This window comes from Cyprinodon tularosa, unplaced genomic scaffold, assembly GCF_016077235.1.
Source record: "Cyprinodon tularosa strain WSP-4 unplaced genomic scaffold, ASM1607723v1 ctg518, whole genome shotgun sequence".
Taxonomy (NCBI): domain Eukaryota; kingdom Metazoa; phylum Chordata; class Actinopteri; order Cyprinodontiformes; family Cyprinodontidae; genus Cyprinodon; species Cyprinodon tularosa.
This window is the reverse complement of record NW_024039250.1, coordinates 28,161-47,175: the sequence shown is the minus strand read 5'-3', so window position 1 is coordinate 47,175 and position 19,015 is coordinate 28,161. Positions and strand designations below refer to the sequence as shown.

Genomic DNA, 19,015 nt, shown 5'->3' with positions numbered 1-19,015 from the left:
GAGTAAACAGGCCTTCAGTTATAAAGCTTTTACACGCCAATCCTGGCCAACATTCTCTTTATGTGAAAGTGCTGCAGGGCTGAGATGCATAATGCATGAGCACTCAGTTAATCTATTGATCCAAAATATGTCTTCTCTCTTTCTCTCTCATTTACTATCTGTGTTTTTTGGAGATGTCAGTCCCTCTTTTTGCTTTTTACTTTTTTTTTGCTCTCAGTTATTTTTTTTTTCTGCACGTATTCCATCTAATGCCTAATTACAGCATGCGGAGAGACTCCAACGCGAGATTAGAAGAAGAGATGAGAGAAAGACTGACACTAAGGAGGTGGAGATAATGAAAACAGCAAGCATGAAAAATGCAGAAACCGTAAATAAGAAATAACCCCATGCTAGAACATTGGTTGGAATACAAAGGGCAGAAAAGAAAAATCAGTGTGATGATGAAAAATATTCAGAAACTCAAGGGTTGGTACTGCAAGTGATGCAAACAGTCAACAAACTTGATGAATAAACCACTTTAGGTGCAAGTTGTAGCTCACAGTGTGGTGGTACGATTAAAGAATTTGAAGAATTGCAGATCCTGAAGATCACAGTCATTACAACCTTTAAACACAAAACCCAGAGAAATATTTTTAGATTGAGATGGAGCAAAAGTGGTAAGGATGTTTAAAGAATGCCTCAAATGTCTTAAGTTAAGTTTTGGTGTAAAAAATTAAGGCTAACATAACAGACCAGATTGTGTTCTACTGTATGAGGAAGAGTAAACATCCAGCTCTGCTATGATCAGCCTGTGTTTTCAACCCTGTTGCCAGAGCTCCAGCCCACTAAATGAAAGTTTGCAAACTGCTTTCTAGCTTTTTAAGACTTGGGTAGGAATATATCAGCCTTACGCTAATTCAAACTCCAATTATTTTGTAATATAATCTATTTAGTTTAAGCTATTCCAATATCATTATTAGAATTTTTTAAGGAGAAACTGGAGAGTTAAATAGCATCAACCCTAACCCTAAGTATTTTATAACTTATAGTAAGATGGTCATGTTAAGAAAATCTCATTTTAAAATTAAATGTTAGGCTAATAAACCTTAGGGTATTTCATAAGAATTGAAAACGAGACGGTCATGTTAAGACTACATCCCAAAAGATACCTGACCCTTGCCTTAAATTACACTTAGCTGATCCCTAACCCTGACACTTGCCCTAAACCTAATTTTAAGCCTTGCCCTAAGCCTAAAACCTAGCCATTACTCTAAAAGCTAACCCTAATTCTCCAAGTTCTACAAACTGGCTTGACTGTGGATCTGAGAGATACCAACAAACGTGTGCCGGTCCGTGCATTGCCTTTGATCCTCTAACCAACTGCTCTAGTCGTCGGACTAGAGCAGTTGGTTAGCAGACCCTAACCCTAACCTAACCCTAACCTAACCTAACCTAACCTAACCTAACCTAACCTTATATCTTATGAGATGAAGTCTTAACAAGACCACCTCACTTCATAAATCTAATAAAATAACCCAATACATTGGAACTCATACCTAACCATTAAATTATCTCTTTTAAACACCTGATGAGAAACTTTAATCTAACCACAGTTAGTGGATTAATACCATAATATGACTACTCTCCCCTAATTTCTATAAAATCCCTTACACCCTATCGTACACTGAAATTATCGAAACCTTATCCTTAAGTAATACACTAACTCCTACCAATATTAGGCCTCAAAAATATTTATTTATAAAACATTTCCCTCTACCTACCTCCCTTCCCTCAGTTTAGAACTGCAGGGAGTGGAGGAGGCAGAGTTTACATGCCAGACCGGCGGGGGTCGACTTAGCCCATTACAGGGAGGTTTACCCTGACTCTGCTTCCTCCATTGAACTAAAAAATGTATATACTTATCTTCAATTAATCATAACCTCCACCCTTATACTACACTTATAGCACATATCACCTTACCAGGACAATTAGCTACTAACCCTAACCTATGTAACCCACATATCAACCTAATTCTCATGTTTATCAACTTATCAGATCAATTAGCTACTGACCCTAATATTAGTGGAATCCATACCTAAACCTAACACCTGACCCTTGCCTTAAATTACACTTAGCCGATCCCTAACCCTGACACTTGCCCTAAACCTAACTCTAACTCTAACCCTTGCCCTGACCCTAAAACCCAGCCATTACTCTAAAAGCTAACCCTAGTTCTCCAAGTTCTACAAACTGGCTTGGCTATGGATCTGAGAGATACCAACAAACGTGCGCCGGCCCGTGCAATGCCTTTGATCCCCTAACAACAGGGGGGGGGGAGGGTCATCGAGAGAGTGTCTAACACCTAACCTATTCCTGTACCTAACCTAATCTAACCTAACCGAACCTAACCTTAACCTAACCCTAACCTATTCTAACCTAACCGAACCTAACCTTAACCTAACCCTAACCCTAACCTATTCTAACCTAACCTAACCGAACCTAACCTTAACCTAACCCTAACCCTAACCTATTCTAACCTAACCTAACCGAACCTAACCTTAACCTAACCCTAACCCTAACCTTAACCCATAAGGCTTTACCCAGCCCCCTTCAGGTACCACCTCATTACTGGGGTTCGTACTTTCACTGCGCCATTACACCACCTTTAGACTTCTGACCCGCTTTAGGCAAAGCTTCACCTGTTTGACTGATGATCTTGACTTTTTCTCTTTAGTGGTTTTTCATATATAAATATTAATAGTGGAGTGAATGGCAACATATTGCCCAGGTTTTTTTGTTATAAAACAATCCCAACTCATTACATAGTAGTGTGCCATCATAACATGGTAGTGGAGACAATGCCATGTTCATTGCTTGTCCAACAGTTATACTTTAGTCCAATCTGTCCAAACATAACTGTTCTAGAAGTCTTGCTGTTTTATCATTCAGACGTAGCTAAGTCTGGTTATACTCACAGATCATAAGCTAATAAAAACACATTATAACCTTGTTTTTTTTTGTTTTTTTATCCAATAAAGGAAAAAACAAGGGGGGGCGTGCAGGTGGTGCAGTGGTTAGCGTGCACGACCCATGTACAGAGGCCTTAGTCCTCGACGCGGGCGACCCGGGTTCCAATCCGGCCTATGGTCCTTTCCAGCATGTCTCTCCCCCTTTCCTGTCAGACTACTGTTGAAAAATGAGCCACTAGTGCTGTAAGAACAAAAAAAGGGTAAAAATCCAGGGTAAACTTTAGATATTTAAAATGGCGGTTTCATTTTATACTTTTTTAAATGAACGGTGACAGTGTGGTGTGGTTTTTGTTTGTTTGAAATAGGTTTAAAACGTTGTATACACTAGATTGTTTTATACTTTCCAGAAACCCGAAGACCTTGAACTGAAAGGATTTTCTGTCTATTGAGACAATAAGGGGGAGTAATGAGTAAGGCATTATGCCAGGATGTTTTTTTGAAATTGTGGGAGATGTTGATTGTGGTATATATAAATGTTAGGTTTATTCTTTATACATTATGTGCATTGTTATTTTGTTAGCCAGATTAGACAGAGTAGAAGGCCTTCCTTCACATTGTGGATGTCACTGTGTGTACGGAGGTTATCTAATCGGGACAGCCTTTGTGTCTTTAAGAATACACAGGATATGGGCACATCTTGGAGCCGGTCTGATAGAGGAGAGCTATATGTAATCCTTGGGCATGGATGGCGTGTCAGTTTCTGATACGGACAGCTAAGCATCCACCTGGTGCAACACATAGACTCATGAGCTATAAAAAGCAGGAGATGACCTTGTTCGGGGCTCAATCTTTGCCGGACGCTCGCGGACGTGATTTTTGAGCCCACAGCTGTGCAAACTCCAATCATTTTCTCTGTCCTGTAACGACCTGATCTGGAATAAACTCTGTTATTTTTTACTCCTGTTTTATAGTCCTTTTTATATGTTTTACCCAGTTTGAGTTAAGAGTAGTAAATAACTTGCTCCCAGGAAAAGGACCGTGAGGAAGCCCCCGAGGCGCAACGGCCTTTTTTAGGGGACATAACTTCCTAATTTTAACATAAATTAAACCCACTGAAAGCAGAGATTTTTTTTTCTTTTTATAGTTTTACATCTTAATTTGGATAACTGCTTTTTCCTACTTTTTGGTACCAACATTTCTTTTGTCAGGGCAGGTCAGATGCTGAATTTTCTTTCTTAGAGCTACCTGGACACAACTGTTATACATTCACTGCTGAGCTCTATATTGCTGCTAGATTTTAGTCTTGTTCCACCCGTTCCACACGCTCTACTTCCGTCTTTTCTTAACCAAAAGATGCAGGTGAAATACACCGAATCTCTCCCATAGCGAACCTACTAACCTTTTCTTCCAGCCTTGTGTCTTTAATTTGTACTGGCAGACAATTAAATATTTACCAGGAACGCTACAGGCAATTACATTATAAGTGTGTGGTTAGACACCACCTACCATTTGGCAAGCCCCCTTAGTGAGAAGCAGAGGCCGATTTTGGTGAATGGTCACAAACTTTACAACGTCAGATTTTACTCTCCATCAATAATTCAAACATGGAGGAAGTAGAGAGAGGAGGAAAAGAAAGACAAGAGTGCAGAGAAAAGAATGGGGGTAAAGAAATGGAGGAGGCCAAACAGGAGGAGGGGAGTGAGGTAAGAAGGCTGTGGTAGACGACGGCAGAGGGCTGAAATTTAATGTCCATTTGCTAAATGTGGCAGAAATACACATTGTGGCAGCCATGTTCTGCTCGCTGAAAGCCTTGTGGGGCGTTGGAGCCCTCACAGTCCATGCTACAATTTCAACATGCAAAGGTTTACATTATTAGCTATACATAACACACATATATAGTCTTATTTTGTTAAAACAAAAAGTTTGGTCTATTCTGAAACAGAAGTTAAGTACACCTATAAGCAATGTGGTGATATAACAAGATTCAGTGAGACAAAGATATTTTAGGTGTCTCAAAGTGTCTGAAGCAGTGCTGGCTGGAACATAAGTGGCGCCCCAGCTGTTCAGCCAAAAGGCAAATCTTCTACAGTTTCTAGGGCAAAGGAATAGATAAATGGCCAAACAGTCACATAACATTTCATGGCCAAATATAACCCCTAACAGGTTAGAAATCACTTACATGTAGCAGTCAATAAGAGGGATGGTGGTGAACCTGATGAGCGAAGTTTCACCAAATTTGGTGAGATATTTCTCCATCTTTTAGGACCCAGCAAACCCAAAATTATCATTAACCAGCAGAACAATCAAGAGATGGTCCAAGCACAAGTAATAGCTGACTGGCTAAAGGCTAGCTAATAGAATTATGTTTTCCAGGCCTTCTTTTTCAAGGTGCCATACAGTAGTAGCCTTTTAAAATTTCACCACTTTCCTTGATGGGTCCTTGGTTGGTCCTTGATGGGCCTTCGGTTGGTCCTTGGTTGGCCCTTGCTTGGTCCTTGGTCGGCCCTTGGTTGGTCCTTGGTTGGCCCTTGGTTGGCCCTTGGTTTGTCCTTGGTTGGCCCTTGGTTGGTCCTTGGTTGGCCCTTGGTTGGTCCTTGGTTGGCCCTTGGTTGGTCCTTGGTTGGTCCTTGGTTGGTCCTTGGTTGGCCCTTGGTTGGTCCTTGGTTTGTCCTTGGTTGGCCCTTGGTTAGCCCTTGGTTGGTCCTTGGTTGGCCCTTGGTTGGTCCTTGGTTTGTCCTTGGTTTGTCCTTGGTTGGCCCTTGGTTGGCCCTTGGTTGGTCCTTGGTTGGCCCTTGGTTGGTCCTTGGTTGGCCCTTGGTTGGTCCATGGTTGGCCCTTGGTTGGTCCTTGATTGGTCCCCCACAATTCCTGTATAAACATTAATCATTGTGCTAAAATATTCTTTCTGTTATGATTTGTGGACATTAAGATCTAAAGCAAAGCGTTATCTCCTGGTCAGACCCTGTAATTGAGTGAAAGGGTGGAGTCAGAGTAAAAGAAATGCATGCCCAGGGGAAAGCCAGTGGCTGGAAGCTGGAGGGGGTTTTGCTTGAAGCTGCAGGGAAGTGGGCTGCCATTTGGCTGGTGTTTGACTGGGAAGGGCCATTTTGAATTGCTCCTACTGTATGTTATATAACATGGAGTTATTGAGAAATGTGATGCTCTGATAGATAGATTACCCAAGTTATTGTGCAAAATACAAATGTCAACCAAACACCCAATTATGTATCGTAAAGTATGGTTAAAAGAAAAGTGACATAAAAAAGCACAGCTCAGTCCTGGATAGAAGACATATCTTCTGCAATGTTGCTATTGGATGCATAAAGTAAAAAATGTTTGTCAGAAATGTAAAGATGAATCAATTCAATTCAGTTTATTTATATAGCGCCAAATTCACAACACATGTCATCTCAAGGCACTTTACAGTTCAACCAGATCATACAGTCAAATTGATGCAAAGTTTTCTATCTAAGGAAAACCAGTTGATTGCATTGACTCATTGACTCAAATACAATCCCCCACACTAAGCATGCTTGTAGCGACAGTGGAGAGGAAAAACTCCCTTTTAACAGGAAGAAACCTCCAGCAGAACCAGGCTCAGTGTGAGCGGCCATCTGCCGAGGCCGACTGGGGTTCAAGGAGACAGAAGCAGAGATACAAAAAGCAGCTGTAAAAGGCGGCCCCGTCCAGGAAACACGCAGCCAGGCAGATGAGCTCCAAGGCAGCTCCCATGCCAGAGGACGAAGAGAGCACATCCACTCAGTCACGGTCAGAGAAACAGGACCACACTGGAAAACAGGCCGATCTCCAACATCTATAAACAAGGGTGTTGATAGAAGCAGCACAGCTGATGTTTCTTTCCAGGATGGCGTCACAGCCAAACAGGAACAGACGAGGCAAAGCTACTCTGAGGAAAAGCAGAGAGAGCAGAAGGTTAGAGATTGAACTAACAGATTCTGCAGAATAGGAGAACAGAGAGAGAATGAAGCAGAATGATGAAATGGGGGTCCCTATGTCCTCCAGCAGTCTAAGCCTATAGCAGCATAACTATAGAGATAGATCAGGATAACCTGAGCCACTCTAACTAGAAGCTTTATCAAAAAGGAAAGTTTTAAGCCTAGCCTTAAAAGTAGACAGGGTGTCTGCCTCACGGACTAAAACTGGTAGTTGGTTCCACAGGAGAGGAGCCTGATAACTAAAAGATCTGCTTCCAATTCTACTTTTAGAAATTCTAGGAACCACTAGTAAACCTGCAGATTGAGAGCGAAGTGCTCTGTTAGGAACATAAGGAACAATCAGATCTCTGATATATACCATAATATTCTTTTAGAAAGACTTGAATATTTTGTTGGAATTAAAGGAACAGCACTAGACTGGTTTAAATCTTATCTATCTGATCGAATTCAGTTTGTTCATGTTAATGATAGATCTTCAACACGCTCAAAGGTTACCTGTGGAGTACCACAGGGATCAGTGCTAGGACCAATTCTCTTTACTTTATACATGCTCCCAATTGGTAGAATTATTAGACAGCATGGGATTAATTTCCACTGTTATGCTGATGATACCCAGCTATATCTGTCTATAAATCCAGATGAAGCTAACCCATTACATAGATTACAGGCATGTCTTGAAGACATAAAAACCTGGATGACTCTTAACTTTCTGCTTCTGAATGCAGACAAAACAGAAGTTATAGTCTTTGGACCAGAGTCTCTGAAAAAGAAACTGATTAGCCAGTCACTTCATTTGGATGGGATTAAACTGATTTCAGATAATAAAGTAAAAAATCTTGGTGTTGTTTTTGATCAGGACCTGTCATTTAAATCCCACATCAAAGAGGTTTCTAGAATTTCCTTCTTTCATCTGAGGAACATTGCAAAAATTAGAAATATCCTGTCCAGGGGTGATGCTGAGAAACTAGTCCATGCATTTGTTACTTCAAGGCTGGACTATTGTAATTCTTTACTATCAGGAAGTCCACAAACTGTAGTTAAAAGCCTTCAGCTGATCCAAAATGCTGCAGCCAGAGTTCTAATGAAAATGAAAAAGAGAGATCATATCTCGCCTATCCTGGCTTCTCTTCATTGGCTTCCTGTTAAATCAAGAATAGAATTTAAAATCCTCCTTCTCACATATAAAGCCTTAAATGGCCAAGCTCCATCTTATATCAGAGATCTGATTGTTCCTTATGTTCCTAACAGAGCACTTCGCTCTCAATCTGCAGGTTTACTAGTGGTTCCTAGAATTTCTAAAAGTAGAATGGGAGGCAGATCTTTTAGTTATCAGGCTCCTCTCCTGTGGAACCAACTACCAGTTTTAGTCCGTGAGGCAGACACCCTGTCTACTTTTAAGTCTAGGCTTAAAACTTTCATTTTTGATAAAGCTTATAGTTAGGGTGGCTCAGGTTATCCTGAGCTATCTCTATAGTTATGCTGCTATAGGCTTAGACTTTTGGAGGACATAGGGACCCCCATTTCATCATTCTGCTTCATTCTCTCTCTGTTCTCCTATTCTGCAGAATCTGTTAGTTCAATCTCTAACCTTCTGCTCTCTCTGCTTTTCCTCAGAGTAGCTTTGCCTCGTCTGTTCCTGTTTGGCTGTGACGTCATCCTGGAAAAAAATATCAGCTGTGCTGCTTCTATCAACACCCTTGTTAATAGATGTTGGAGATCGGCCTGTTTTCCAGTGTGGTCCTGTTTCTCTGACCGTGACTGAGTGGATGTGCTCTCTTCGTCCTCTGGCATGGGAGCTGCCTCGGAGCTCGTCTGCCTGGCTGTGTGTTTCCTGGACGGGGCCGCCTTTTACAGCTGCTTTTTGTATCTCTGCTTCTGTCTCCTTGAACCCCAGTCGGCCTCGGCAGATGGCCGCTCACACTGAGCCTGGTTCTGCTGGAGGTTTCTTCCTGTTAAAAGGGAGTTTTTCCTCTCCACTGTCGCTACAAGCATGCTTAGTTTGGGGGATTGTATTTGAGTCAATGAGTCAATGCAATCAACTGGTTTTCCTTAGATAGAAAACTTTGTATCAATTTGATCTGGTTGAACTGTAAAGTGCCTTGAGATGACATGTGTTGTGAATTTGGCGCTATATAAATAAACTGAATTGAATTGAATTGATATCAGATGGAGCTTGGCCATTTAAGGCTTTATATGTGAGAAGGAGGTGAGAATCACCAATCCAAACAGCAAAAACACATCAAACTGTCAAGCATGCATTCGTAGGGATAATGCTAAGGTCTTGTTTTGCAGGTATCAGAGCAATGAACTCCACTGTAAGCAAAATGATTCTTGATTTCAACATGAGATCATGTCACATCCTCAGGGGCAGGTCTGCATGCAGCTTTGGATCATGGGATGTGAACAGCAGGTGTGTCGTCAGCTTAGGGGGAGCTTAAAGAAACCCAGGTCTCTCAGATGTGAGGCTGCTCTTACTCTCAGGGTAGCTACTATATAATCTTTTGCCGCTGTCTTGGCCAGGACTCCCTTGAAAAAGAGATTGTTAAGCTAAAAGGGACTTTTCCTGGTTAAATAAAGGAATAAAAAAAAAAAAGAAATCCTGATATTACTATTGAAGAAATAGCCAAAATTTCATATCAACTTTTTTGGTTAAGTCCTTCAAATTTAAAGACAAGAGCAAATTAAGGTTGTTTGCACCTAAATTTAGCAGATCATGAGTGAAACTACCCCAACATTAAAGGTAAAGATTTCCTGACTAGAGTTCTGCAAACGGCAGTCATAGGGGTTAGGTTTAGGGTTAACAGAACTTGATCCAACTTACGACCGTCTCTACCGTCCTTTTCAGCTTCATGTCCAACACATAACTCTACAGATCTGATGATTCAGTAACTTTACGTTTACAATAAGTGACGTTGAACCATGTACACGTACACATCATGTACTGGAGCATGGTGTGTGTTTAGGTATCCCCTCCACCATTAGGTATTAGACGTCTGCTAACAACATGTCGCTAGAATTCGCATCTGGAAATCTATTTCTCTCTGTGGCACCACTTTCAGTTTACAACATTATTGACAAAATATTCACAGAAGCACACCAGTAAATCCTCAGAATCTCCAAATCCCTTCATTAGCTGTCAGGGTGAAACCATGATTTTGATAAGATTTGATATCTATATTCTTTTAAAGAAAGCAGTTTTGGGAAACCCCTGTTAGCCTGGAGGAACCTATGCAGAAGCTTAGAGTTCCCTATGCCCCAGGGCAGTGATGCTTCTGGCTAGAGAGCTGTTCAACTTATGGCCTATTATTCCCAGTTTGGAGTCGTAAGAAGTATTTATTTTTATTTTTTGCAAAACAGCTAATTGTTGTCAACTGTGCAAAAATTGGTTGAAAAGACATTGAAAAGTGAAAATTGTTGAAAAGTCTATCATTGAACTGAATTGGGACAAAATCAGACCAACCAAAAACAGTCCAATTTATAACAGCTGTTTCTGGACTAAATGAAGAATATGACAGAGCGGCCAGATTTGGCATAAATCTGATTTAGAGTTGCACATTTTTCCTGAAAAACAAACATCCTGAATCCTTTTTTTAAAGGTACTCTTTCATTTGAACAGACTTTTTTGGGGGGAGGCTGAGAAACAAATCCAAATATCTGTTCCATTCAGATCTTGTTCCAAAGTGAGACCACACATACCTGAGGCTATTTCTGATAGTAGTTTGCGCAGATAATGAAAGATGTTTTAAATGTACCTTGTTAAAGGTACCAGAAAAGGAATTAAATGTTTAAAAGAAAATCCTCCTAATTTTATTAAACTTCAAGTCTTTGAGGCATTCCCTCTCCTCTTTCATTTCTCTGGATCCGTCTGATCCCAGCTGTACTCCCTGTCCTGTGTCTTTACAGTGTCGTTTCCCAAAGGATTGTCCTGGCAGCTTGTGTCCCACTGGACGCTGGTAATGTATATCTGATGAACTGACGCCGCGGACCCTCTGCAGGGCGGCAGCCATGGCAGGACAATGGGTCTCGCTCAGGTTTCCTGACTCTGTGACCAACAGGATGGTTCTTTCTGTCAGAGAAGTCAAAGCTAGCGGTTCAGCTACAGACTGCAGAAAGAGGCAGAGTTACAACAGAGACAACAAGGATCCTGTTACATGGTGTTGATGAAGGGTGTAAAAGATGAGGAACATTTTCATAGAAATTCAAAACTGATTTCCAATAATCAAACAAGAATAACTGTAGGACTAAATCAAGTTATAATAAAAGGCTTAGAGTTTACTTTAAGACCAAGACAAAATAAATGTTTTTCTCGTCAGCAGCTGTGTGCTTTGGACACTATGCAGCTCCCTCATCATGGGGCTGGGTCATATTGGCAAAACTAATGTCACAGCATCCATCCAGCTTATTCCATCAGGGTTGCCCATCTCCAGCAGTCTATGGGCAAGAGGCGGATTCACCCTGATCCCTCCCAGTCTGTTGCAGAGACACACAAAGACACACAGCATGCACACTCACACACACTCACACCAATAGACAATTTAGATTCACCAATTAACCTAGCACTGATGTTTTAGGACTGTGGGAGGAAGCCGGAGTACCCAGAGAGAACCCGCACATGCATGGGAAGAAGATCCACACTGAAAGACCCCGGGCTGGGAATCAAACCCAAAACCTTCTTGCTGCAGGGCAGCAGTGCTACAAACTGCACCACCATACAGCCCTACGTCACACTCTATTTCTTAATATCAGTAAATATGGTATAGTTTTAATATTGATACAAACAAAATAAAAGTCTTAGTAAGACAGTGAAGAATGCCTACAACAGGTGTGTTTAGGAACTAATGACAATTATTTACCATTTATTAAGCTCCTCCTACAAAACGTTTTAGAGATATTTGCTCTAAAATAAAAGCCCAACTACATAGAACCTGGAATGTCAATCAATGACAAATGCTGCAATCATAAAAAAATAACTTAGATTGAATATCAGAAATGTCATATTACAGTTATGTGATGACTTGTGCAACGTATAATATTCAATTACTAGTAATTAGCCTGGTTCTGCTGCAGGTTTCTTCCTGATAAAAGGGAGTTTTCCTCTCCACGGACGCTGCATGCATGCTCTGTGTGAGGGATTGCTGTCCAGTCCATGAGTCGATGCAATCAAATGTTTTTCCCATTCCATCCATCCAATCATTTTCTGTCACGCCTATTCCTGCTGGGGTGGCGAGGGGTGCTGGTGTCTATCTCCAGCTATCTATGGGTGAGAGGCGGGGTCCACCCTGGACAGAGAGGAGGGGTCCACCCTGGACAGGTCTCCAGTTCATCTCAGGGCAACACAGAGACAAACAGGACAAACAACCATTCACACTCACCTAAGGAGGATTAAGAGAAGCCAATTAACCTAACATCATGTTTTTGGACTGTAGGAGGAATTAATCTTTTTCATAAGTTACACATTATACAACATCTAATTTTTTTTTTTTTTTTTTTTACTTTTTTTTATCTGAGCTCTGATTTCCGGTTGCCAGAACTTTAATATTAAAAGAAAAGAAAGAAGAAATTTATTTATACCATTACTTTATTCTTTGGCGCTCAGACCTCGGCAGGAAACATTAGCGCTGAATTTTGATAGATATGCATGAACAAAAGTAATTTCCCTCTGGGATTGTTAAAGTATTTCTGATTCTGATTCTGAACACAGGGATGTCCCCCCCCAGGCCTGAAACTGGTGGTGGAGTGGAGATAGATGGAGTTGGTCAGTCTGTAGACTGCTGGTTGGAGAGACGGTCTGCTGAGCTTAATGGGGAGATCCAGTGGACTGCGTGAGCTGATACTAGAGCTTCACTTCCTGGAAGATGGAAGTTTGATGAGCAAGCATGAAGCGACAGTGGAGAGGAAAAAACTCCCCTTTTGGAAGAAACCTCTGGCAGAACCAGGCTCAGCATGGCGGTCTGCTGCCGGACCGGTTGAGATGAGACAGGGAACGCAGTAAGAGTCCAGGAGGAATGACGCTCTGATGAAGCTTTAGCTACGATGGTGGAGGAGGGGCTGGGGGGGGGGGGGGGGGTCATCTAGGGCTGCAACAACGAATCGATAAAATCGACTTTTAAAAGCGTTGGCAACGAATTTCATCATCGATTAGTTGTGTCGCGCGATTATTGCGTCATCCGCCGCGCCGTCATCACTGCCTCTTGACTGAAAGAGGAAGAAAAAAAATATGGCAGAGCGAGCCAGCGCCGCAGGAGCAGTGTTGCCAACTCAGCGACTTTTCAGACCCCTCCAGCGACTATTTTTCAAAAAAGCAACTAGCGACAAATCTGGCGACTTTTTTCGGTGTCACTGGCGGCTTTTGGAGACTCTTACGTGAAAGCATGTATCGTTCCTACTCTGCCGTGGGGCGCCTCCCCCACACCAACCGCATTTTCCCGCAGGAGTCCCTCTCAGCGCTGCAGTCAGAGCCTCAGCGTCCAGACTGCAAATGAAGCGCGCATGCACCGGGATTGACGGCGCAAATTGATCACAATAATTAAAATAGCCTGCGCTTTGTAAAGCGAAAAAAGTGATAACATGCAACTTTTGTCAAAAGAAGTGAACATGGCACGGAACCACCATGTTTGTTTGGTTTTAAAGTGGGGAAACGTAACGTTAGCTACTCAGGTAGCTCATCTGATGCTTTCCTTACCGTGTTAGTAGGTTACAGACAGTGATAAGGTTGGCTACTTATTTTACTTTTAATTTCATTTGAATTAGCTTAAGCAGCGTTTACATTTACTTTATAAATAAATTAACTTGCAAATTATGAGGGCAAGGCTTTTAAAGTTTAAATCTTCTGGCAAAGATAAAGTAAAGAAGATCCTGCAATTTATGGAAGTAAAGCAGAATAAAATCCAGCAAGATCAGTAATATGTCAATTAATTATCTGCCACATTCCCATGTAAATATCTGTCTTTGGAGGATGTGTTTTTTTAACACCCCTAGTTCTCTCATTTTTATTCCAAATACAATTTATAATTTGAATCACAGGGCTATTTTTATCTCTATGGTTCAGTATTTTCTCAAGTAGCAACTTTAACTGCTATACTTTCCTGTCTTAAAAGGCAGAACTCTTTTAGTCTAAAAAAACTCTTTTTTTGCGCTTTATGAAACAAAGTACCCTATATTTTGTGGATGTACAGCTACATTTCTCATGTAAGTTTGCATAGTTTTAACACAAACATTTATTTTTCATATTGCACCAGTACAGTTAATGAGCAACCTGTACTTGTGTGCTTGTTTGTTCTGTCTAAAATGTTTATTTTGGAATAAAGAGGGAGAGAATAAACGTGAAAAAAATGTTTGGAACTAAAAAAAAAAAAAAAAAAAAGGACACTGAAAGACATTGATTTCAATCTGAAAATATAAAATATAAAACTGCAATAAAGAAAAGAAATAAAAAAGAAAACGTGTAATTAAAATACTAAACAGAATTTAGATTCAAATCTTATTATTTTATGTTTATAAGCAAAAATTTGACATTAAATATCACTTCTATTTTTTCTGTTTCCACTTTTATTTTTTGAGTTTCAAGTGAGATTTGTAAGTTAATTTCTGACTCCAGGGACAGAAATGAGTCCACAGGAGCTCAACACACACGCCACACTTTCCAGATTTCTGACTGGAAAATTCAGTAAAACGTCCACCTCACAGTTTGCCTGTTCGTATTTAACTCTTACAGAAAATACACATTTTGAGATTAGAATATAAAAAGAGAGTTTCACAAAGCTTTACTGCTTTTGAATGTCAAGTTATATGTGTAGGAATATGATTATTATTTTTTATCTTAAACGTTAAACAGCAGATTTTAAAGGTCATCAGATCATTAGATTCTTAGTGAATCTGACACTTTTTATCATCCAGGTACTAATTTGCATAAACTTCAGAAACGTCTTCAGCAGAGGGCAACCTCCCAGCATCACTGTCATTGTGTGTGTGGCCGCAGCCAGGTTCCAGGATGTGATTGGTGGAGGAAGGCAGCGGAGGGGGGGGCGGCTGTCCAATGAGGAGCAGCCTGTGAGGTAGAGGTCTAATATAGGAGCATCTTTATTATAGGAGTCATTCGGAGTGGGAAGGCAGACAGGAGGTCGGCAGGAGTTTCTTCTCCTGGTCTTTTTTTCTTTCCTGACTTTAAGGAGAAACTTCCAGAGTCACATCTTGGTGACCTTTTTAACAACCAAAGCACCTCTGGTTGGTTTCCTTCCTCTGCGAGGCGTTTCTTCCCAGAAAAAAATCACCAAAACGGAGCCGAACAAGGAAGAAGGACAACGAGCAACCCTCACTTCTGCAATCATGATGTCGATGAACAGCAAGCAGCCTTTCAGCATGCATCCCATCCTGCATGAGCCCAAATACACGCCGCTGCACTCCAGCTCCGAGGCCATCCGCAGAGCATGCCTGCCCACACCGTCGGTGAGTCTGTGCGTCCTGGAGGCTTTTATGGGGAGGGTTCCATCTGCATCGATTGTCTAAAATACTAAAAAAGAATCAGAAAAGTTTAAATTCAGTCCAAATCCGTTTTAGAACTTTTTTTGTTGTTAAAATCATTATTTTTTCTTTTGTTTACGAAAATAAAAACTGCATCTTATTCGTTTTATAAAAGGAAACAGAAATATAAAACTCGCATTTATAGTTTGTCTTAAAATGTTTCTGATAAATAATAAATTGGGTTTAAAAAAACAATAAATAAAAGGAAAGAAGGCCCATTTATTCCGAAGCAGCAGGTTATAGTTAAAATATATATTTCCAAAAACTAAAGCTTCATTTTCCGAAAGAGAGAAAAAAAAGTTCGGTGTGGAGGAGAGCGCGTGGAGTGGACTCCCCACGCGCGTCTTATCTCATATTGTCCAATCCATATTCAAACCGGCCTCGTTTCATTGTCTGCAGGAATTATTTAGGAGATCGTAAATATAAATTTTGAATGAATTTCTTTCCACGCGGAGAAGCGCGTGGCAGGTTGGACTGTTGGTTTATAAAGGTTAATTAAATGTTTTATTTAGTCTCCTTTGCATGATTTATTTTATACAGAAAAAATAAAGAAACAAAAATGCAACGAAGTTTTTTTTAATCATAAAATTTAAAATATTTTATATATAAACCCTATTTTTGCTCATGTTTTCTGTCCTATAAACGATTAAAAGCTTCGTTATTAGAACAGTGGATCTAATGAAGGATCCTTCAGTTGGATGAAGCTGTGATTTTGGAGCCCCTCTAAGTCCTCCATCCTCCTCTAACTCCTCCGTCCTCCTTTAACTCCTCCGTCCTCCTCTAACTCCTCCATCCTCCTCTAACTCCTCCATCCTCCTCTAACTCCTCCATCCTCCTCTAACTCCTCCGTCCTCCTTTAACTCCTCCGTCCTCCTCTAACTCCTCCATCCTCCTCTAACTCCTCCATCCTCCTCTAACTCCTCCGTCCTCCTCTAACTCCTCCATCCTCCTCTAACTCCTCCGTCCTCCTCTAACTCCTCCGTCCTCCTCTAACTCCTCCATCCTCCTCTAACTCCTCCGTCCTCCTCTAACTCCTCCGTCCTCCTTTAACTCCTCCATCCTCCTCTAACTCCTCCATCCTCCTCTAACTCCTCCATCCTCCTCTAACTCCTCCGTCCTCCTCTAACTCCTCCGTCCTCCTCTAACTCCTCCATCCTCCTCTAACTCCTCCGTCCTCCTCTAACTCCTCCATCCTCCTCTAACTCCTCCATCCTCCTCTAACTCCTCCATCCTCCTCTAACTCCTCCGTCCTCCTCTAACTCCTCCGTCCTCCTCTAACTCCTCCGTCCTCCTCTCAGCTGCAGGGAAACATCTTCGCCGGCTTCGATGAGACGCTGCTGCAGAGAGCAGAGGCCCTCGCTGCGGTGGACATCGTGGCCCAGAAGAGTCACCCTTTCAAGCCAGATGCCACCTACCACACCATGACCACGATGACCAGCATGACCTGCACCCCCACCTCTTCCTCCGCACACCTGCACCACCCCTCGGTGCTGACCTCACACCACCACCCTGCGCACCACCAGCCGCGCAGGGTTTGGAAGGAGACCTGCTGGACCATCTAACGCCCGGCATCTCTCTGGGGGGCATGCCCGGCTCGGACGTCTGCTCCACGGCTTCGCACACGGCTCATGCCGCCGCTCACATGTCGGCCATCAACCACATGCAGCACCATCATCACACTCAGTCCATGAACATCCACCCACACGGGCTGGCCTCCCACGGCTCCCTGGGGGGCGCCGGCGGGGACGCGGAGCCCGACCCCCGGGAGCTGGAGTCCTTCGCTGAGCGCTTCAAACAGAGGCGGATCAAACTGGGGGTCACTCAGGCCGATGTGGGGGCGGCTCTGGCCAACCTCAAGATCCCTGGAGTGGGCTGCCTGAGCCAGAGCACCATCTGCAGGTTCGAGTCTCTGACCCTGTCGCACAACAACATGGTGGCCCTGAAGCCCATCCTGGAGGCCTGGCTGGAGGAGGCGGAGCGCGCGCAACGGGAGAAGATGTCCAAGCCGGAGATCTTCAACGGTGGCGATAAGAAGAGGAAACGCACGTCCATCGCGGCGCCGGAGAAGCGCTCCCTGGAGGCTTATTTCGCGGTGCAGCCGCGGCCTTCGTCGGAGAAGATCGCCGCCATCGCCGAGAAACTGGACTTGAAAAAAAACGTGGTCCGCGTTTGGTTTTGCAATCAGAGGCAAAAGCAGAAACGGATGAAGTTTTCTGCAACGCACTGAAGCTGACTGCGGCGGAGCCGCGGCTCTCTGAGCCGCTTTCCACAAAGACTAACTAGAGACAAGCTGCCGGAGCGGCTCTGCTGCTGGAGCCGCCCTGTCAGAACCAACAAGGTACCGGAGAACCTGCGTCAGACCCGCAGGGAGCGGAGAGGCGCACAGCCAAGGCCGCAAGGCCGTTAAAACGCGCACTTTGAACAAAATCCCTTAGTGAGTCAGAAATAACCTGATCACTTTCATTTCTTACATTATTAAATTATTATTCTAATTCAGTTGAAGCTTTTATGAAAATGAAGTTTAAATTTTAGAGCGGATAGAATGAAAGATCCCAGATCATCGCGGATCAGATGAGAACTTCAACCACATCACCTCCTTCTCAGGTTTATAATCAAAATTAATAGTTTTTATTCTAAAATAAAAAATGTTATCCGATATTAGTTTTAGAAATTAAATACAATTGTCCTTTACAAAAAAGAGACTAAACTTAGGCCCTATAATGAACCAATAAGTTCTTAATAATACTTGGATATTTTATGAACATAATAATTATAAGTTTAAATGCTAAAAGACACTTAATCAAAATACACTACAAAAAAATTAAATCTAAATAAGTCATTTTTGCTTAAATTGAGTTAATTTTTATTGATTTGAGGAGGTAATAGAGACACTTTGCCACATTTACATTTAAAATAAGAAAAAAAACTATTGTTATTTCAAATGCAAATTATCTAATTATATTATTTTAGGAGTAAAAATACTAATTCCTTTGGCAAAGCATCTTATTTACCTACTAAAATTAAGGTTAAATTCACTTAATTTAAGAAACGTTTTACTTATTTCTAGATGGTTTTTGCAGTGTACATAACACATTTTGAACTTGGTCAAACTAAAGTGGTTAAATTCTAACTAATTTAGCTCATTTGGTTCACATGATTTTGCATTCCATGATAAAAAGAAATAACAACAAATAAAATGTTTTGGTAAAGCCACAAAATAGAGAATGCTAAAACAATAAAAAAATAATAAGGTCTACACTATAAAAACGAATTTTAAAGGGTTTTAAATGTTAACCATTAAAATAATTTAGATTTCAATAACACATATTGGTCAAGTAGGCCTAATGGTAAAATTATTTTTTTTCTTCTTCTTTTTCTTTTTTGTTTTTTTTGCAATCAACTCTTATTTACATTTGCTAAGAACATTTTTTTTTTGTTATGGGTCTCAGTAGAAATGAATACATCTGTTAAGAAATATCATGAAATCAGTGGCTGAGAAATTTTATAAATTTCAAAAAATAAATCTGATTTTATTTAGCATTAGCTTGTTTAGCAACAATGCTAAGTTAAAACATTTCTAGCTAACTCAGT

The 19,015-nt window shown here is 41.5% G+C and overlaps 1 protein-coding gene across 1 annotated transcript; it reads left to right on the top strand.

The window, feature by feature from the left end:
- The first annotated feature begins 14,980 nt into the window (after window positions 1-14,980).
- zgc:158291 (uncharacterized protein LOC572084 homolog) lies at window positions 14,981-18,360 on the top strand. Its single transcript, XM_038303698.1, is given in 3 exon segments — window positions 14,981-15,349; window positions 16,723-16,950; window positions 16,953-18,360. Coding segments are annotated over 3 exon segments (1,047 nt in total). The 5' UTR covers window positions 14,981-15,229; the 3' UTR covers window positions 17,652-18,360.
- Window positions 18,361-19,015: the final 655 nt, after the last annotated feature.